General features: G+C 35.4%; 1 protein-coding gene across 4 annotated transcripts in view; it reads left to right on the top strand.

Annotated features, from left to right (window-relative positions):
- SEC23A (SEC23 homolog A, COPII coat complex component) overlaps window positions 1–17,603 on the top strand; it is a 33,118-nt gene extending 15,515 nt beyond the window's left edge. For all 4 annotated transcript variants that reach the window (XM_074824672.1, XM_074824671.1, XM_074824674.1 and 1 more), the window contains 11 exons: window positions 1,114–1,237; window positions 2,379–2,459; window positions 4,218–4,307; window positions 5,588–5,694; window positions 6,692–6,845; window positions 7,575–7,652; window positions 8,679–8,840; window positions 10,332–10,418; window positions 11,741–11,896; window positions 12,506–12,571; window positions 16,145–17,603. In XM_074824672.1, the coding sequence (XP_074680773.1) occupies window positions 1,114–1,237; window positions 2,379–2,459; window positions 4,218–4,307; window positions 5,588–5,694; window positions 6,692–6,845; window positions 7,575–7,652; window positions 8,679–8,840; window positions 10,332–10,418; window positions 11,741–11,896; window positions 12,506–12,571; window positions 16,145–16,234 (1,195 nt within the window). In that variant the 3' untranslated portion in view covers window positions 16,235–17,603. The remainder of the gene's footprint in view (window positions 1–1,113; window positions 1,238–2,378; window positions 2,460–4,217; window positions 4,308–5,587; window positions 5,695–6,691; window positions 6,846–7,574; window positions 7,653–8,678; window positions 8,841–10,331; window positions 10,419–11,740; window positions 11,897–12,505; window positions 12,572–16,144) is intronic.
- The last annotated feature ends 476 nt before the right edge of the window (window positions 17,604–18,079 follow it).

Here is an 18,079-nt window from a genome sequence, read left to right as displayed (position 1 = left end):
TATTTTCATATGACAGAGGATCCTAAGCACATATCACGTTCTTAGGCATACCAAGAAGAATGAGAGATGCAGCATCAGGTTGTGGTGAACATATACCACTGAGTTTCAAGCCAGCTTGGCCATGCTAATCACTGCTGGACTGCTTCTTTTCAGAGCTGTGTGTATAGCCTTAGCTTGGGAGTTTTCACTGCTCAGGATCTTTAAGTTTATGACTTTACGTGCACATCTTAACTCCTATTCCTTTTTTGCATCAAACTCAAGCTGTATTTTTCTGTGTACTACAGTGTAATTTTTCTCTTTCTGTCTGCTCTTGTGACTCACCTTACCCTGTTTCTGCTCTTCCAGCAAAACTAGCCTTAATGTATAGTTTGTCTATTTCCTCTACAGCTCTTCCTGTTTTCTATTTGGTTACATCCTGCCTGCAGGGAGGAATTTCTGAATCTGCCCATGTCTATTTTCTTCTGTCTTTGAGTATCCACCTGAAAACTTATATCACTTCTTTTGGATGTAATGTTTGACCTATTAACATATTTTACTAATATGATTTAATTAATATTTTTTGATGAATAAGATAGTATCTCCTATTACTATTTCCTAAATGCAATGTATGATATTTCATGATAAGCAGCAGCTGTTGCAGTTACATCCACAGAATACTGCTAAGCATAGAAATAAATTGTCCTTCTTCAGCATAGATTTAAGCATGAGATGATGAGTGAACTACACAAAATAAAATGATGTGGAAATAAGTTTGAAATATTGAATATTAGAAGTAAACTGACTTTGCATGACAAGATTACAAGACATTCATAGTGTTGAAGTCCAGTATAGTATTTTCCCAATGAAAGATTTGGTTATATATTATAATCACAATGACCTTAAGATGCCATTGGGCAAGAAGCTCACTTAAAAATTTCATCCCTAACATTGTAGCAAAACACTGATTTAATGATAGTCTATTTTCAGAAGGCAAAAATGTGCCTCACAATGAACTGTCTTTAGTTCTAGTCTTTAATAGAAATAAGCTATATAAAGTCCATGTGCTGAATTATTGCATAATAAGTAATCTATTTTAACGTGAGGGTTTTGTTTGTTTGTTTTGTTGTTGTCTAGAGGCTACATGGTAATGGGAGACTCTTTCAATACATCTTTATTCAAACAAACCTTTCAGAGAGTATTCACAAAAGATATGCAAGGACAATTTAAGATGGGGTTTGGCGGCACATTAGAAATAAAGGTAAGAATACAGAAATGCAGTGTGTTAGTGAAACACTGGAACAGGATGGCTATGAAACTGTGGAATCTTTGTCCTTTAAGGAATTTTGAGGAACATGGTAAACAGATGTGTTAGGTTTGGCTTGGACATAGCTGTTACTGCCTAACTATCTTTTTGAAGTTCTGTGATTCTGTAAATGTGAGTTAGGTATTATTTTAATTCCTTCTTACCCTGCATTCAGTGACAGCTAGAAGGGAGACTAAACTAAAAAAAATGTTAGAAACTCTCAATTCTGTGTGTGTAGACTTTGGTATCAGTAGTGAGTGTTTCTTGGGTTTAGGTCCAGGTTCTCCACGTAATCCAGGACAGCTTTCCTTTCATTTTCCATCATTATCAAATTCCGCTCTGGCGCTTTAACAATGTTTATTTTCACCTTCACTCTTGTGGGAAGCTTAGAGTTGAACGTGCTGTACTGTCTTCCATGATGTTTCTTGCACAGTATCACAGTCCTGCCTTATAGAAGAATATGGGGCTATTTTCTTATTCAGTAAAATTCTGTTTAAGTTTTACTACTAGGACAAATAATTGAATCCTCTTTTTTTCACGTACATATTCTTGTGAATTTTGTTGGAAGATTGTGGAAAATGCAAAAAGGGTTCCCCAGTTCTAGATGGGTGTACAAATCACTTCAAACAGGAAAGTGACATTGGAAGAATGTAAATAAGTGGATTTTGCATTTAGCTAAATATGTTTAGGAGATAGAGTATAAATTCATTGTGGGGCATAATCTTATCTTACCAGTCTTCGGTTTTAATCACATCTTGTAAATATTTTAATTACTTTGCTAGAAAATAGACGTTATCCAGTATACTTTCTAGGCTCTCAGGTTTATAAAGAACATCCGCTTTTTTCCATGTTTTAGTTTATATTCGTGGTATTGTTTCAGATGTACTAATTGGTACAGCAAACATATGTAATTAAGTATAGAAGGTGAGCATATGAAAAGTTTGTGTAAATGTGTCAAGCATTATTACATGTATAACCTTTCCTAAAGGTATCAAGAGTCTACTATACATTAATGTTATCGTTAGCTAATGATAAAATAAGACTGAATTCTTCTTACTGTAGCATACTAATGTATGTTTTTCTTCTAAATACGAAGACTTCAAGAGAAGTAAAGATTTCTGGAGCAATTGGACCTTGTGTCTCTCTCAACTCTAAAGGACCTTGCGTCTCAGAAAATGTAAGTAAACTTGCTGAAAATGAAAGTAATATCCTACTGTGGAAAAAATAAGGTTTAGGATTTCTGGATTTGAAGAGAGGCTGAAACTTTTCCATAAATGGAACAAATAGTGTTCACTTTTTACCAATTTTAAATTAAATACGTGCAAGGGCTGTTTTTTTAGGTAAGCTCCTGTTCACTGATAGATTAGATTCAAGTTGTATTAGACCTTGCAGATCCCTTGTTACTTGTTTAGGTTTGTCTGCTGAGTGGTTGCTGTAAAATTATTACAGAGAAGTTATATGCTGGCGTAGCAGAAACCAAGTAGAAAGTCAGTTAGTGTGCCTTATTATTAAAATCAGAGCTATGTCCTTTTATCCAAAGAGAACCATAAAAATACTTTGTTTAGAAAGACTGAGAGAACAGGAGGACACAAGACATGGAAACATCCCCTTTATCTTGTGACCCGCTCTTCCCATTTCTGTAGCTGTTTCACCAAATGCACATTTAATTAATTGATTAGAATACGCAACTACTACAGGCTTCTGAAGTAACTCCATTAAATTACATCAGACTTAAATTATCATTAATTTTCTTACCAAATAATATTATTATAGCTTAATTTTGCATTTGATTACTAATCAGAAAAAAATGCTGCAAGTAACCAAAATGTCTTATATTTGAAAAGTCTTACTTTCGTTCCTGACAATCTGCATAATGGAGCACTTTCCACTATGAAAATGCTTACAAATGTCCTTCTTTAATCAAGCATTTTTCATGTCTAATTTTTCCTTGTATTTATGATTGCATCTTGAACTAAAAATCTCAATATAATCAACATTCTTTTTTTTTCTTAGTGATCTGGTACAGATTTTCTTATTTCATCACTTGAAGGACTGCATATATTACAATAAAAGTTAAAAACCCAAAACCCAATTAAAACGGACATCTCCTTATTTAAGCTACATATCTAAGTCATAGGAGGTAATAGCAGATTTAATTGTGAATTCATGTCCGTTGCCTTGTGATTGCATCATGATTAATTTCTATTTCAAAAACCTTTTTGTTGAAATTATCTGAATTAAAATTTTTCAGGTTAAACATATGAATAAAATGTAGATGAATGCAGCTCGTTTAAAGTGGTAACTGGAAAATTATTCTAGCAATAATGCTTTTAACAGTGAATACAAGCACAGAGACAATATTGCCAGTATAGTTTTCCTTGAATGTTTGTTTTGGTTTCACTGGATCCACTGTGAATGACTGATTATTTTAACTGGTTTTACTGGGTGTTTATGTTGTTTGGATGACTAAAAGGAATTGTCACTTGAAATTCATCACTATCTCTGTACAGTTACCTTGTTAGTTACTAGAGACTATGTAAAGTACACACCATAGACTATGTAAGCCATCTACTTGAAGTTTTACTGGTGTGCCTTAGAAGAGTCATTCCACTTACATGTGCTTCTTACCTCTTCTCTTGGGACTGTTTAAGCAAAGTCTAGTACTTTTTCCTATTTTTGACTTGGTTTTTCCATTTTTCTAATGACATGTCCTTGTCTTTCTAATGCTTTAATCTTTTTCAACCATCTCCTTTTTTTATTATTCCTGCATCCAGCATTGCAGTTGTTTTGCAAGAGTGTTTGAGAAGCTGACAGAGCGAGCAGGGAGAAAACTTGTGACAGAGTAGTTGTAAACAATTGCCTGTAATGGCCAGATGTACTTCACAAGCAACATAATACTTCTGGTTTGTAAAAGTATTATAAAATCTTTCTACAGGAGATTGGAACAGGAGGTACTTGTCAGTGGAAGATTTGTGGACTTAATCCTACTACAACGCTTGCACTGTACTTTGAGGTGGTCAACCAGGTAATAAAGATTTGAGTACTTGTCTACTAAACACAGTAATTTTATTTTATGTGACTGCTGAAGCCTGTATTTTTGTGTGGTTCCCTCAAGCACAGTAGGAGGGATACAAACGATGTTGCCATTTTGTGTTGTCAAAGTTGAGATGGACACTAACAGCTTAATGATGAGTTAATCTTCTTTAATATGATAATGAGAACCAAAACGCTTTACACATTTTGGATACAGTTCATAGTTTAAGTCTAGTTTTTCTTTTCAGAGTGTTACTTATTAAAATGTATTTCAGTGGCAATATATGGAAATACTGCAATCGGTATATTTAAACGTGCTTTTCAGTATTTCTCTGATGTTTTAGTTACAAGGTAATTACTCCGTAATGTTACATTTTAATTTATGCTTTAATTGCTCAGTATTTGCAAGTAAAGCTTGGCTTCATTGAAATGTGTCAAGAGCATATAGCCTGGTTTCCTGTCTCCCTGAGGGTGTACTAGGAAAGAGGATAAAAACATGATATACAAATCTGCTACTTCCTTCTAGTACTTTCCCTTCTTCCATATATTTGAAGCTCAGGAACTATTTGAGCTGACTATAGTTTTTAATATATTTAGTATGCTATATTGCATACTTTATAACCTATGCAAAAGTTTGAAAACTTGAACTTGCCTTAGCCATTTTTCATTTTACTTTTTGCGTATTTGTTTTGGTCTCATTTTATTAGTAGCTCTAAAACTGGTCTGGTCATGATGTATAATAGTTGATTTCAACTGTCCTTCTCTTGGAATTACTTACCTTGTCAGCAGCGTATAAACCTGTATTTCTACTGACCAGAGTTTTGAAATTTCAGTTTACACCTGGATTCTAATCTTTCCATTTCGATGGCACTTTCTGGGATTCGTTAATCAACATTTTAGAGTAGTATCAGTTTTGTTGCCCTGTAATTCTAGTGAACCACATGATGTTCAAATAGAATCTAATGAAACGAACAATTGAAACAGAGCCCCTTTGAAAGTATTGTCTCTGTAAGTGTATGTGGATGGAGAGAGCATTGGTTGCTTCAAGGGTATCTGGTGGAGGCAGCAACTGCTCTTAATTTCCCTTAACAATCTCCAAGGTCATTAGCCATGTTTAGTAAAGGTACTCAACATAATAAAAGCAACAGACAATGCGTTTATATAACTTGAGCTGCCTATTGCAAAGAATTCTATCATTTTCTAGTAATTCGTTTATACGTGTTCAAATCCTGAGATTTCCCTCCATTTAGTTTTTTTTCCTCCTGTTCTTAGCACAATGCTCCCATTCCTCAAGGAGGACGTGGTGCAATCCAGTTTGTGACTCAGTACCAGCATTCCAGTGGACAGAGACGTATCAGAGTGACTACGGTTGCCAGAAAGTATGTTTTACTTGTGATGAATCGTTTTTGAAAAAGCAGGATATATATTTGTCTTTTAATCTTCAGATTTTTGTAACCAGTTTATTGTTGTGGGATATGCAGTGCCACAGGCAGTGAAGGCATGATCATACCTTTGAGACAGTTCCCTCAAAGTTCTGTGGGCTGCTGCTTCTCTGAGAGGTTGCAGTGGCTGTATAATGATGTTATGGGAGTGCTCTGAAATAACCCAAGTGATTTTAGGTGAAGAGTAAGCTTTGAGTGAAGTTCTGTGGCCTAAACTGAGGAGATGGTTGGATTTAGGGAATGTCAAAGATCGCTTCATAACTTAACTTGAGAGTGCTAGCTGCGGTTCAGGGGGGTGTAAATACCTGTTCTTCCATGTATAGCCTTTAGCTGCAGCTTCCTTGATTCAGTTTACGTCGCCGTTTTAGAAAGTGATGTTTGATATTATGCAGGCATTTTTCAATGTGCAATGACATTTCCTTTAAACTGAAGGAGATTATTGGTTGGTTAATTTGATGGAAAATTCAGTTTATCAAAAAAAAGCATTGCCCTTATTGTTGATATGAATATCTTGTTAACTTGCATTAGTTATATTAATAAAATCTTGGTGAATGATAAAAGGACAGATTAATAATTCGCGTTGTAAACTGAAAAGAAGAAGCAAGGTGCACAGGAAAACTGCTAGTGTAGGAATGTGTGATTAGCTTCATGGACAGTGTTTTCTGTAACTTACCTTTCATAATATTTTTTTAATATAGTAACTTTTCTACTATTTTATTTCACTGGTTGCATGGCATCTGTAGAAATAAGGGACATTTCTAATTAAAGAATGGTTAACTGAGAGGCTGCTCATTAACACCCAGTAGATTTTTGAAGCTCCAGCATCAGTTTGTTAAACTGCTAACACTGCTTTCTTTGCCTTAATCTTGGATATTTTGAGGTTGCATATCTTTCCTTTCACTGTAATGCAAATACTTGTCTTTTTCTTTTGCAGCTGGGCAGATGCACAGACACAGATTCAAAACATTGCTGCATCTTTTGACCAGGAAGCTGCTGCAATTCTCATGGCTAGGTTGGCAGTGTACAGGGCAGAGACAGAAGAGGGGCCTGATGTGCTTAGGTGGCTGGACAGACAACTTATACGACTGGTAAAAAGGACTATATTAAAAGAGTCGGATTTGTTTCTTGTCTTCAGACATATCATTCTTAAATGACTAGTGTTCAGTGATTGTTTGTTTAAAAATAAAACAAAACAAAAAATGAACCGAATGCTTAATTTCCACATGTGGGTATGCCGAATTAACTAAGATTTTCTATTTTAAGTGGAAAAAAAGAGCAGATAGGTGCTTAGTTTATTAATGTTTCTTCAGTCCTCAGCAGTTGGTAATTGCCAGCAATTCAGAGAAATTCTAGCATGAGATTAGCAGAAATTAAAACTTTCTCTACTTTCTGCTGCCTATAATATTGTAGATGAAATATTTTAGCAAAAAAAAAAAGTCAAAGTATCTAGAAAACCATATGGAATTTCTTTATTTTCAAAAGTTCAATTTTCTGTTTTTTTTGATTTCTTACTTGTAAGTAAGTAGTTATTAATAATTTAACTTTAAACATGTTCTCCAGGGCTGTTTAATCATCTTAACTATGCTTAGCAATTTTAGAGGAAAAAACCCCCAAAAAGCCATTAGAGCCTCATACACAAGGAAATCACTGCTTGTTAAGAAAAGAACTTATGTCAGTATTTTTGCTAGGTTTCTTTTTGCTTACAAAGCTGTAAGCACCTCAAGTCGTGTGTCTATTCAAAACAAAAGAAATTTACAGTAATGGCATGACCAAGCAAATATGTTTCTTAATGTAGATAAATTTTTCTTTTACTCCAGTGTCAGAAATTTGGAGAATATCACAAAGATGATCCAAGCTCTTTCAGATTTTCAGAAACCTTTTCTCTTTACCCACAGGTGAGTAGAAGGAAAGTGTGTCTATAAGGGATAAAGAGAGAATGTTTAGTGAAGGAAGAGGCACTGTGGCACAGAGTAAAATAAGGCTTTACCCTGGATACCAGATTGAAAAGACCCCCTGCCCTCAGCTACTGTCTGGCATGTGATATTAGGCAAATAATTTCTGTTTTCTGTGCTGCTGTGTCCCCTTTTTCCCTCTGTCCTTACAGCGAAACTTCCTCTATTTTTTGTTTCTTCTATAATGGAATCCTCATCTTACCTGAGTTTGTAACTCAGATAGTGACACTTTTTCTTAAGGGCCGTTTTAATGAAGAAATTCAGAGAACATGAAGAAAGATGTAGTTTTGCTTTGTTCTTTCTTTCCTGTATGATTATAGTACTGACCTGAAAAGAAACATTTCCGTGGTGAAGCGAACTTGAGCTTGACTGTATTAAACTTTGAAAAGTTTCTTTGCTAATAATACATTCTGATAAATTCCTTCATTTGATAGCTCCAGGAACGTTGCTTTTGGACTCTTCATAGACTTCCATGATATTTCTGTTTGAGTTATCTACCAATCTGTCTTAAGTGTTGTGGAGAGATTGATGCAGAAATGAAAGGATTTGCTTTTTCCATTTTACTGACGGAGTTCAACTTTGCTGTGGTTATGCTCTTTTTTCTGTTCACATGCTATAACTTACCTCGTGTGTTCAAGCACAGCAGCCTCCCTCATAGGAACATAGAACTTACAGTAAAGGAAAGGCTTGACAATATTCAGTCATACTATTTATCAGTTAGTACTGGAGAAGAAGAAATATTAAACTTTTCTCTTAAATCAAAGCTGCTTTGTAGGTTTATCCATTCTGATCTCTCTGTCTTACTATCATGAGAGTAAGAGGTCCATATACAAGTTAGAAATATTAAAAGAGCTTGGAGTTCAGTTTTGTTGTGGCATTGGTCTTGTGTAGTTTGTGGAAAACATTTCTCTCCTTGTACAACTCCCTTTTTATCTGTGAAAGTTCATACAAATGGTTTTTGTTTTGCAGTTTATGTTTCACTTGAGAAGATCTCCTTTCTTACAAGTTTTTAACAACAGTCCAGATGAGAGCTCATACTATCGTCATCATTTTATGCGTCAAGATCTAACCCAGTCGCTTATAATGGTTCAGCCGATTCTTTATGCCTACTCTTTCAATGGACCTCCAGAGGTATCATTATATGTAAACATAATAGTGAGTTAAAATGCGCTGTTTCAAGAGAGGTGATTGTTGACCTCACTGTTATACATTATAAAATGTGTTGTTTTAATTTATTGCATGAGAAAAAAGCCCTTAATGTAACGTAGAACATACTGTGAACAAGGCATATCTCAGAATTCTGAAGTAGCATAGTCTTGAAAATAAAAGTCACTTTTTGTGTGCCACTCTTCACAGTGAAGAGATGATGTTTTAAACTAAGGAATGGACTTTTTTGTTTTTGAGTGCTATAGGAGTTTAGTTTTTGTTTTTCTGGTGCCAGTATGTAAACGTCAACAAAAATGTTTTTGTTTCAAAATATACTTTTTCTGTAGAGTTTGAAAGAAAAGTTGGGGTTTTTTTGAAATGTACGAAATTCCCTCTATCTTAACACCCGCATCCAAAGCTTCTAATTTTGATGTGGTTACTATTATGTATAGATTCGGTACAGAACCTTCCAGCTGACCTTATCTTGGCACAGTCTGTGTAAACGTAAAACAAAAGGATGATCTTCCAAGAAGCTTGTGAAAGAAGTTTAAGATACAAGACAGCAAAAGTAGTCTGATAGATAGGAGAGAGTGAGGAAATGGTAAGACAGTGAAAGCAAACATAGTAGGCAAGGATCTTGGCAGGTTGGAATTCTAACTTTCGTTAGGATTTTTTTTTTTTTTTTTTTACTATGTCATGGGGATGTAAATAAAGACTTAAAAGTGGAGTTTAATTTAAAGTAATGAGGTGGTTTGTGGGGAGCTACTCCCAGGTGTAAGATCATTCTCCCACGTGTGAATAACAGTTAGTCACATGGGTGATGCAGAGGAGAAGTATGATCAAGGGGGAGCTGACACTTCAATGTAGAATGAGGAATAATATTTTTTTTAATTCCTAATAAGATTGAGCCAATTAAATCATATGGTACTCATTCAGTTAAATCACATAGTGCCAGTAGAGTATCACTGCCCTTAAAAAGGTGAATTAAAACCTTAAATTAGATTCCATAAATCATGAACATTTACTGTATACATAATTGGTGGATATATATGCACAGTAATAATAGCTGCAAGGACAAGACTAAAAAAACCCAAATAACCCACAACCCCCACATCTTATACTTGAATATCTACTGAATCTTTATACATTGAAATATCATCAAATTAATGGCATTGTATAGGTAAACATGGAGATACTTGAAGTACTAGAAAAGTGCATAATAATGAAAGAGGTTTCGGCTCTTAAATACATTCTTGTTACTTTTACAAAGTTATATATTCAGAATCAGGCTAGATAGCTTTAGAGTGAGATTGTGTGGGTTGCAGATGTATAACATGAAAACAAGCAAATCTGTAGCTCTAGTAAGTGATCGAAAAAGTTCCTAAGGTTCAGTGACTGATTCAAAAAGCTGGTAATACCATCTGATTGCTCAGTTCTGCATCGATTGGTAATTTTTAATTTATTTTTAAATCTTAGCCTGTTCTTCTGGATAGCAGCAGCATTTTACCAGATCGCATTCTCCTTATGGACACCTTTTTCCAGATCCTTATATATCATGGAGAGGTAAGATTTGTCATTTCTTACATAAACATTCTTTTTCTGTAGGAGTGCAACATTATGAAAGTCAAGCCCCAGCTCTAATGCACTCCAGTGCATGATCTCTCATCTGCATGGCTGATACCAGACTCCTAATACATGTTTCTAGTAATTCTAACATGCCTATACACAGATACTTGACATTGCTTGATCTTTTGGCCCTTTTTGTTATGATGGGTTTAAGATGCATTAGCTTCAATATGCAGATTATTTGTTTTAGATCAGTATTTTTCCAACTTTTGAGGGTGTTATTCCCTGCTCACCCTTCCCGCTTTTCACTCATTTATTTTAGACCTCTAAATTAGTTCTTCAGGGATAGTGAGTCAACACCACGTTTTATAGTCACCCTTCATCTACACTGTTCTGGAGGAACGAAACTGCTCCTGGCAGTTAGGTAGATAGGCATTCACTAGTAATATAAATATAAATGCTTGTGACTTGCTAGTGCTTTGCTTCCCTGGAAGAATTGAGCTGCTGCTTTTTACTGCTTTGCAACTGTAAATGGTTCACAGCTGAGAGTTTGAGAAATACTGTTCTGGATCATGTTCTCATAGCTGCATTTTTAAAAATAGATACTAAACTTTAACACTTCTTAAGTAGAAAAATGTTCTCTATATTTTTGTAAGATGCTGTCAGGAAGCAGCAGGGGCAGGCTGCTCTCTGAGGGAAGGGGAACAGGGAGCTGAGCATCACTGCAAGGCAGGCAGATGCCTCACCAGTGAGGATCTGGCCCCACAGTGCCTGAGCAAGGCAAGCAGAGCAGTTTACAGACAGTAGCCAGGCTCAGCCTTCAGTCCGGATCACCAGACAAGTCGATGGGGATGAGGCAGGTCCGAGTTCAAGCCAGGAAGTCAAGTCCCCAGGTGGGGGTCCAGATGAGCGGGGTACGTGGCCAGGTACAGGCATGGCCATAGTGGAGCTCAGGCAGGAGCCAGGAATGAGAGCCTTGGCTTAATACAGTTGCCAATCTTTATTTCTTATGTGTCATAGACATGCATATTAGAGAACTGTAAATAGCATCCTTGACAATCATGAACATTTGGCATACAAATGATGACAAAAAAAGGAAATACAGGTGGACCACAAATTGTTACAGTTTAAAAAAAAAATCATGGCATGTTACTTGCACATCTTGGCTTTTAAAAATGAACTTGCGTACTATAGGGCAGAGAGGGGTGAGTGATAGAAGAGAGGCCTGCAATGGCACATTCTCCTCTGAAAAGCCCTGTGTATCCTCTGAGAAAAATTGGTGAATCAGTTCTAAACTTCTTTCTTCCCCCTATCCCCAGACCATAGCTCAGTGGCGTAAATCAGGTTACCAAGATATGCCAGAATATGAGAATTTTCACCACTTGCTACAAGCTCCAATAGATGATGCCCAAGAAATTCTCCATTCCAGATTTCCAATGCCCAGATACATTGATACAGAGCATGGAGGAAGCCAGGTACGGTGAAGTATATATTATATAATCTAGGAAGTGATGTGTTGTAATGTTGTGAGGGTTTTTTTTTGGTAGTAAACATGCATTTCTGTGCTAAAATGAATGTAAATTGCAAGTGAGCATTTTGAATTTTAAAGCTTTTACAGAGTCAGAGATTTAATAGTAGATTTTTGCCTAATTTGTGAATCCTGTTATTTATTACTGTTTTTACCATACTGACTTGGACTCTCCTTGTGTGAGGTGTGTAGGACAAAAAAGATAGTACTAGTCAGGGCGTCTGGACCAATACCAGGATTATTCTTTGTATTATTTTTTTGAAACTTTTTATTGATATCTTACTGATACTCACATTTGCTTTGCTAGTGCTTAGGAAAAGACAAAAGCTTACTTTCTGCTGTTTTGAAAAGTGGTTAGCAGTTCTGCATTATAGCTACAGAATCCAGGGAGTGGCTTTATTTATAGAGGTGCTACTTGCTCCTCAGAATAGGTATCTGTGCACATTTTTATCTCCAATTAATAGAAATTACATATTTCATACACATGTAATTTTTTCTGACTACAAGAACCTTCTATTTGAGAATTAATTTATTGCTTGTGTTTTGTTTTTTCAAGGCTCGTTTCCTGCTTTCAAAAGTAAATCCCTCTCAGACTCATAACAATATGTATGCATGGGGACAGGTAAGTATGAATCTGCTGATGAAGCTTGTATGCATGATTTTCTCTATTTCAGAAATCAAGTGGCACATTGTGTACATATAAGTAATAATGCCAGGTTTTGAAACTGAAAAAGAAATAGAATTTTGACCTGATGCCACCGAAACTGCAAAAGTTAAGAAAAATGGATTTCATTTCTTCAGACAAATATGATCTGGTTTGCTATTTTAAGCTTCTGTTAGGCTGCTTGCATGTCTAGCCATCGTAGACAGATACCTTCAGATTCCTTAGAATGAGAGGACTTACAAACACATAAAGACTAAGGGACCTTTTTGCAATAGGGGAAATAAATTTTGAAGTTAGTTATAAGCAAGAACTGAGAAGTACCCCAGTACCAGTTTACTGATGTTTTCCAGAATTTTTGTGGCCCTGGTGACCAGGAGTCAGTTTTTCAAATCTCGTCTTTAGAAGGGAAGTTATGTAAGAGTTCAAAAGTTGAACTTTCTGGAGTAGCTTGTATTCTTGAACGTTGCATCCCAGTTCCATGTTCTCCTTCCACATTCAGCTTTTATAGTGGGAAGAGTAACACTGCTGTGGGTGAATGCTAATGCAGTGTCATTTTTCTCATGAAAATGTAATGGCATCAGACAGTTGAAGCTACATATTAACTGTGCTTTTAAAGTATTCTGCTAAAGGGCTTACAGTGTTCAGGTCATGAGTGAGAGAGCTCTCTAGCAATTTTATGACAGTGATTTTTGTCAGGTAAGTTTTATCAGGGTACGTTTTCATAGGGACGTATTGGTTCTAATGAAGCTTCTGTCAGTGAAGAGGACTGAGATCTCGAGTGAAAATACTTGAAAACTTTGTACTGAGTCAGGGACAGCACGATTTGAACCCAACTATCTTGCCTCGAAAATCGATAACCTAACCAGCAATCTGTTAGCATCTCTATTCATCATATTTCCTCCTTCAACATACACACATATCCTGTAGTCTGAAAGGTCTTGTTTTTGTCTAAACATCACCTGGAAATTTTTGAAGTCTTGACATTTCCAACAGTACAGGACAACTTTTCCTGATCATTTAATTAGTAAGCAAATGAAACAGTATTCCAAATACAAATGCAAATACAAAACAATTTGTGAACTGATCTCTAAGAAAAACTGTTCATGCTGGACAAGTGAGACTCTTTGATACATCTTAGAAAAGACAGCTTTCCTTTTTAATGTTGTGAAAAGAATTCATTTCTAGGGTAACGTAAGAAATGGTATGTTAATCTACCCAGTGGCATTGCAGCGTGTGTGCTCAAAATAATATCCTCCTGTATTTGCAGGTTGAACGAAGTACAGATTATCAAATGAGAAATGTAACTGTTGGTAGAAAATTTTAAACTGAAGTGGTTTTGCTCTTGTTTTTCTCATGAGCTTCCTGGATTGTTTCATGTAATTTTACTTTGTGCATAACTGAAAGTCTACAGAAAAATTAGTCCACATTGACCTGAAGAGGGCACCCACACACCACTGAAACCATGTTTCAGGAGGTGATGAATTGATAGTTTGGTTTTTAATATTGTAAGTAAAGATTTTTTAAAAAAACTTCAGCAGGTGGGTGCCTTATATAATATAGAAAACATTTTCAGAAAATAATGTTAAACTTTTCGTACAGCACTATCATGTTGATTAGTTAGATGCAGTTGAATTTTTCAGATTGTACATTTATTTATTCACATGACATTTATTTGAGAATGCTTTTTATTTTCAGCTCTTTTTTTTTTTTTAAATCTTTTTTGTCTTGGTAACTATGGGGAATGTGCAATTTGAAATGAAAGAAGAGGTCAGTGACACAAATCTTGCCAAATGCCTAGCTAGCTGTTATCAAATCAATGTTAATTAAATTGTATGCCTTACATAAAAATTTTGAATGAACAGAAAACACAACTTAAGGTGGCCTGTGAAAAATGGAAGATAATTCTCATGTACTTTTCAGACTTGTACATTATGACCTGCTGGTTTTCACTTTATTCCCTGGCAAATAAAATATTCTGCTACCTTACCTACTAGAATGAAGGGTTCGCAGTCTTCAGAGGAAAGCTACTGCAGTTGGTGATAGCAGTGGTGACAGCAGCTGCCTGCGTGCATGTGTTGGATGAAGTGTTCAGCTTCAGGAATAGAGTCTGTGCCTTGGTTTTAATTACCCTGAGTTACCACTAGCAGTCATCATGAGGGATCTGTTTTCTTAGGGGTCTATCCACTCCTTTGGTGGTTTATTTCCTACAGGATGATGTACTCTCCTTCCATGCATGAGACACAAGGTGGCAAATCATATCCTGCCCCAGAATTAAATTACTTGTAATTCCCTTGTGGCTTCTTAAATAAGAGAGTTCAGGCTTAGCATTTGGCAGGCTTGGAAGTAGAACATCCTTTATTCTCATCTTGCCACTATCAGCTTATAGATAATTTAATAGGCCTTCCCTGAGAGTGGCTGTGTATTGTGTCAAGTGTATTTGTAGTGATCTAAGAACTCTTACTGCTTCTGCATTTGTCCCTTGATCATTAACTGAGAACTGGTTTTGGCCAGTTCACAAAAAGGGACACCAGTTCTAAGCATCCTTGTTAACACTTTCATGTCTGTGTTTTGGAAGATTTGTAAGAGTTCAGACAGCTCTGATTTACTTTGGAGATATGGGTGCTTAGTACCTTTGAAAGGGTTGATTTGTTGAGATTTGTAGGAATTCTTCCTACATCTGTAAATGGAAGTAATGGCAGATTGGTTTCAAAGGATTTAAGAGAGTGTCTCTGTAATATTTGCAGAGTTGCCAACTGCTGTTTTATTTAGACTGTAAATTTGTTTAAAAATAGTAATTAAAATATGACCATTTTGAACTTCTTGGATTTCTGAAAATTACTTGTGAGGTCAAAAAGTAAACTTCAAAAATCCACCCAAAAGGGTTTTTTTAATCTTTTGCAATCCGATTTTGCAGTGGTATGACCTTCAGATGTTGTTTTTGGTGTTTCTCTGAGGTGGCACAGAGCTTTAGGAGAGAACTGGCCTAGCTTTCCTTGAGAAAGCAAGTTGACCTTCACTCGATGTCAATTCAGACCCTTAGTGGATTTGTTTCCTCTCACCATTTTGATATGTCTGAGCTTCACTGACAGATACTGATTTTTTAGTTATGTCACTTGCATGTTTCTGTTCCTCTCACCTTTGTCTGCTCCACTGAAGTAGGAACAATGCAGGAACTGTGTCATGGAAGTTTTATTTACTTTTAAACATTTGTAAGTTAGTATTTGGCACCTGTGAAAAACTCTTGTGTTTTGTATGGTTGATGTAAATATCTTGCTATACTGCAGCTCATTGCTGTATGCATTAATATGGAAGAGAGTGTAGTTGTGGTTTATGCCTGAATTTATGTAAAGATATGAAAATTTATGTAAATGTACAGTCTGCTGGTTTTTGTCAGAGGATTTCAGCAATGATACACTTCTAAGGTCTTTCTAAATTTATAAAGTGTTTGTTTAATGGAACATATTATACCTTAAAATGCTTTTTCTTCACAATGAATATAATCAGTTCTCCTTGTTCCGTTTCATTTTATAGGAGTCTGGAGCACCCATTCTTACTGATGATGTCAGCTTGCAAGTATTTATGGATCATCTGAAGAAACTTGCTGTCTCTAGTGCTGCCTGAGATTCTGCAGTGCATTAAAGGCACAGATAAACTGTAGCCATATTTCAGCTTTTTCTCCTTTACCCTTTTCCATGTCTCTCTTGAGAGAATGCTCTGATATGCACAAGCTGCCTGATTAGATGTGAAGCAGTGTTGTTTTCAAAGAAAAGCTTTTGTTATCAGCAAATGTTTTAATGTGAACTGCAGTTTGTAAAAATGACAGATAATAGATTAAATTGAGTTATAATTAGAGGAAAAAGAACAGTAATTTTGATTACTGTGATACTATAATTACTTTGAAATAATTTCTAACAACTTTAAGATGTGATTTCAGTTTCCTTTTTAAGTGGTTGAGGTTGATTCTGCTCTGCACTACAAAGGCACATTGAACAATAAAGGAAATCTTTGGCGATGTTGGGCTTTCCAGACTGCCATATGACTACTCTTGCTTATTCAATTTGAGCATAAAGTGAACAAAGAAGCAACAAAAAGCATATAAAAGTAGTATTAACTCAGTCTTTTGACTTAGGCTGCAGAACTTTTCTTTCGTGCAGAGATACTATTGTTCGTGTGTTGTTCACTTCAGGAGTATTTAATTTCAAATATTTCTTCCCACTTACCCTACTTGATTCTTTGGCAACAGAATTTTTCTTTATTTCCACATAAAGAATTTGAACTGAAAAAGTAAAAAAATCTGTCATTGCACAAAATTCAAATCCACATGTTGTATTTTTGAAGAAGGTATCTATTATCAAATGCAGTAACAGATGAATATGCTCAAAAGCTAACACTTTTAGCTTGAGCTAAAAAGAAATCCTACACTACCAAAATGAACTGAGTACAGCCTTGATTTTTGTCTTGGCAAGCATACTTCTAAAAAACCCTACATAGTTACCTTTTTTATTATTGCCTTATAATGTTATTACACTAATGCATGACACTGCACATTGCTTTTTGTTTCTGCATCCTTTTTGTTATGAATTCAACAGGCTTTAGTTCTTGTTGAAACAGTATTATATAGAATATGATGTAATTAATTTGATATTTAGTTCATACTTGATTTTTTTTGGGGGTGGATAAATTAGTAGGCTTTCCCATGTACTTGTTGAAGTTTACACATAAACCAGATGTTTACATAGGTAATAAGACATTTTGACAAGTAACAATGTGAAATGTGTTTGTGCGCAATAAAAAATTGTGCCAAGGCTAAAGGAAGAGAGAAGGTTTTGACATAGGAAATTCAATACTGGTGTGATAAGCATGAGGGTTTTTTTCTGTTTTCTGTTAAATTCTCAAAACCATGATTAAATCAGTTGCTCTTCATTTCTTTGATCTAAATGAGATGAGCTCCTTTTGCCTCAATACAAATAAAATACATGTGTTTCTCTCACTTTTTGTATTTATTGTGCTGGTTTCTGTTGGTGCTTGAAATGAAATGTGGAAATAAACTTAGTAATGATAAAATTTAGAATAACTTCACCACTTTTATTCATGTAATAATTGGTATCAAACTTTTTTAACTTGCAGATACTGAACTATTCACACTAGTGGCAGTTCAGGAGATAAAAATTCGGTAGCCCTCTTGATTTTGTTTTGCTTTAGCTAATAAAACTAATCAATCAATTTGTCATCAAGCCATGATAATGGATGGGGTTTTTAGTGCTTTCCTTCTACCCTTTAACCAGCTTACACCTTGTAATATGTTCTTTTGTCCAATCTCCTGGCAGTATTAGCTTCTTTTGTAACTTCAAGTATTTAATATTGTCAGAGACTTCTGGAAAATCCAGATATGTCTGTTGTGTTACCTTTATCCTCCTGCTTATTCACCTCTTCCAAAGACTGTGTGGTTAGTGAGACAGGATTTTC

The sequence above is a fragment of the Strix aluco genome, chromosome 4 (genome assembly GCF_031877795.1).
Source record: "Strix aluco isolate bStrAlu1 chromosome 4, bStrAlu1.hap1, whole genome shotgun sequence".
In the NCBI taxonomy this organism is placed as follows: Eukaryota; Metazoa; Chordata; class Aves; order Strigiformes; family Strigidae; genus Strix; species Strix aluco.
Note: the sequence above shows the minus strand (reverse complement) of the source record. Positions and strands in the feature narration are given on the sequence as shown.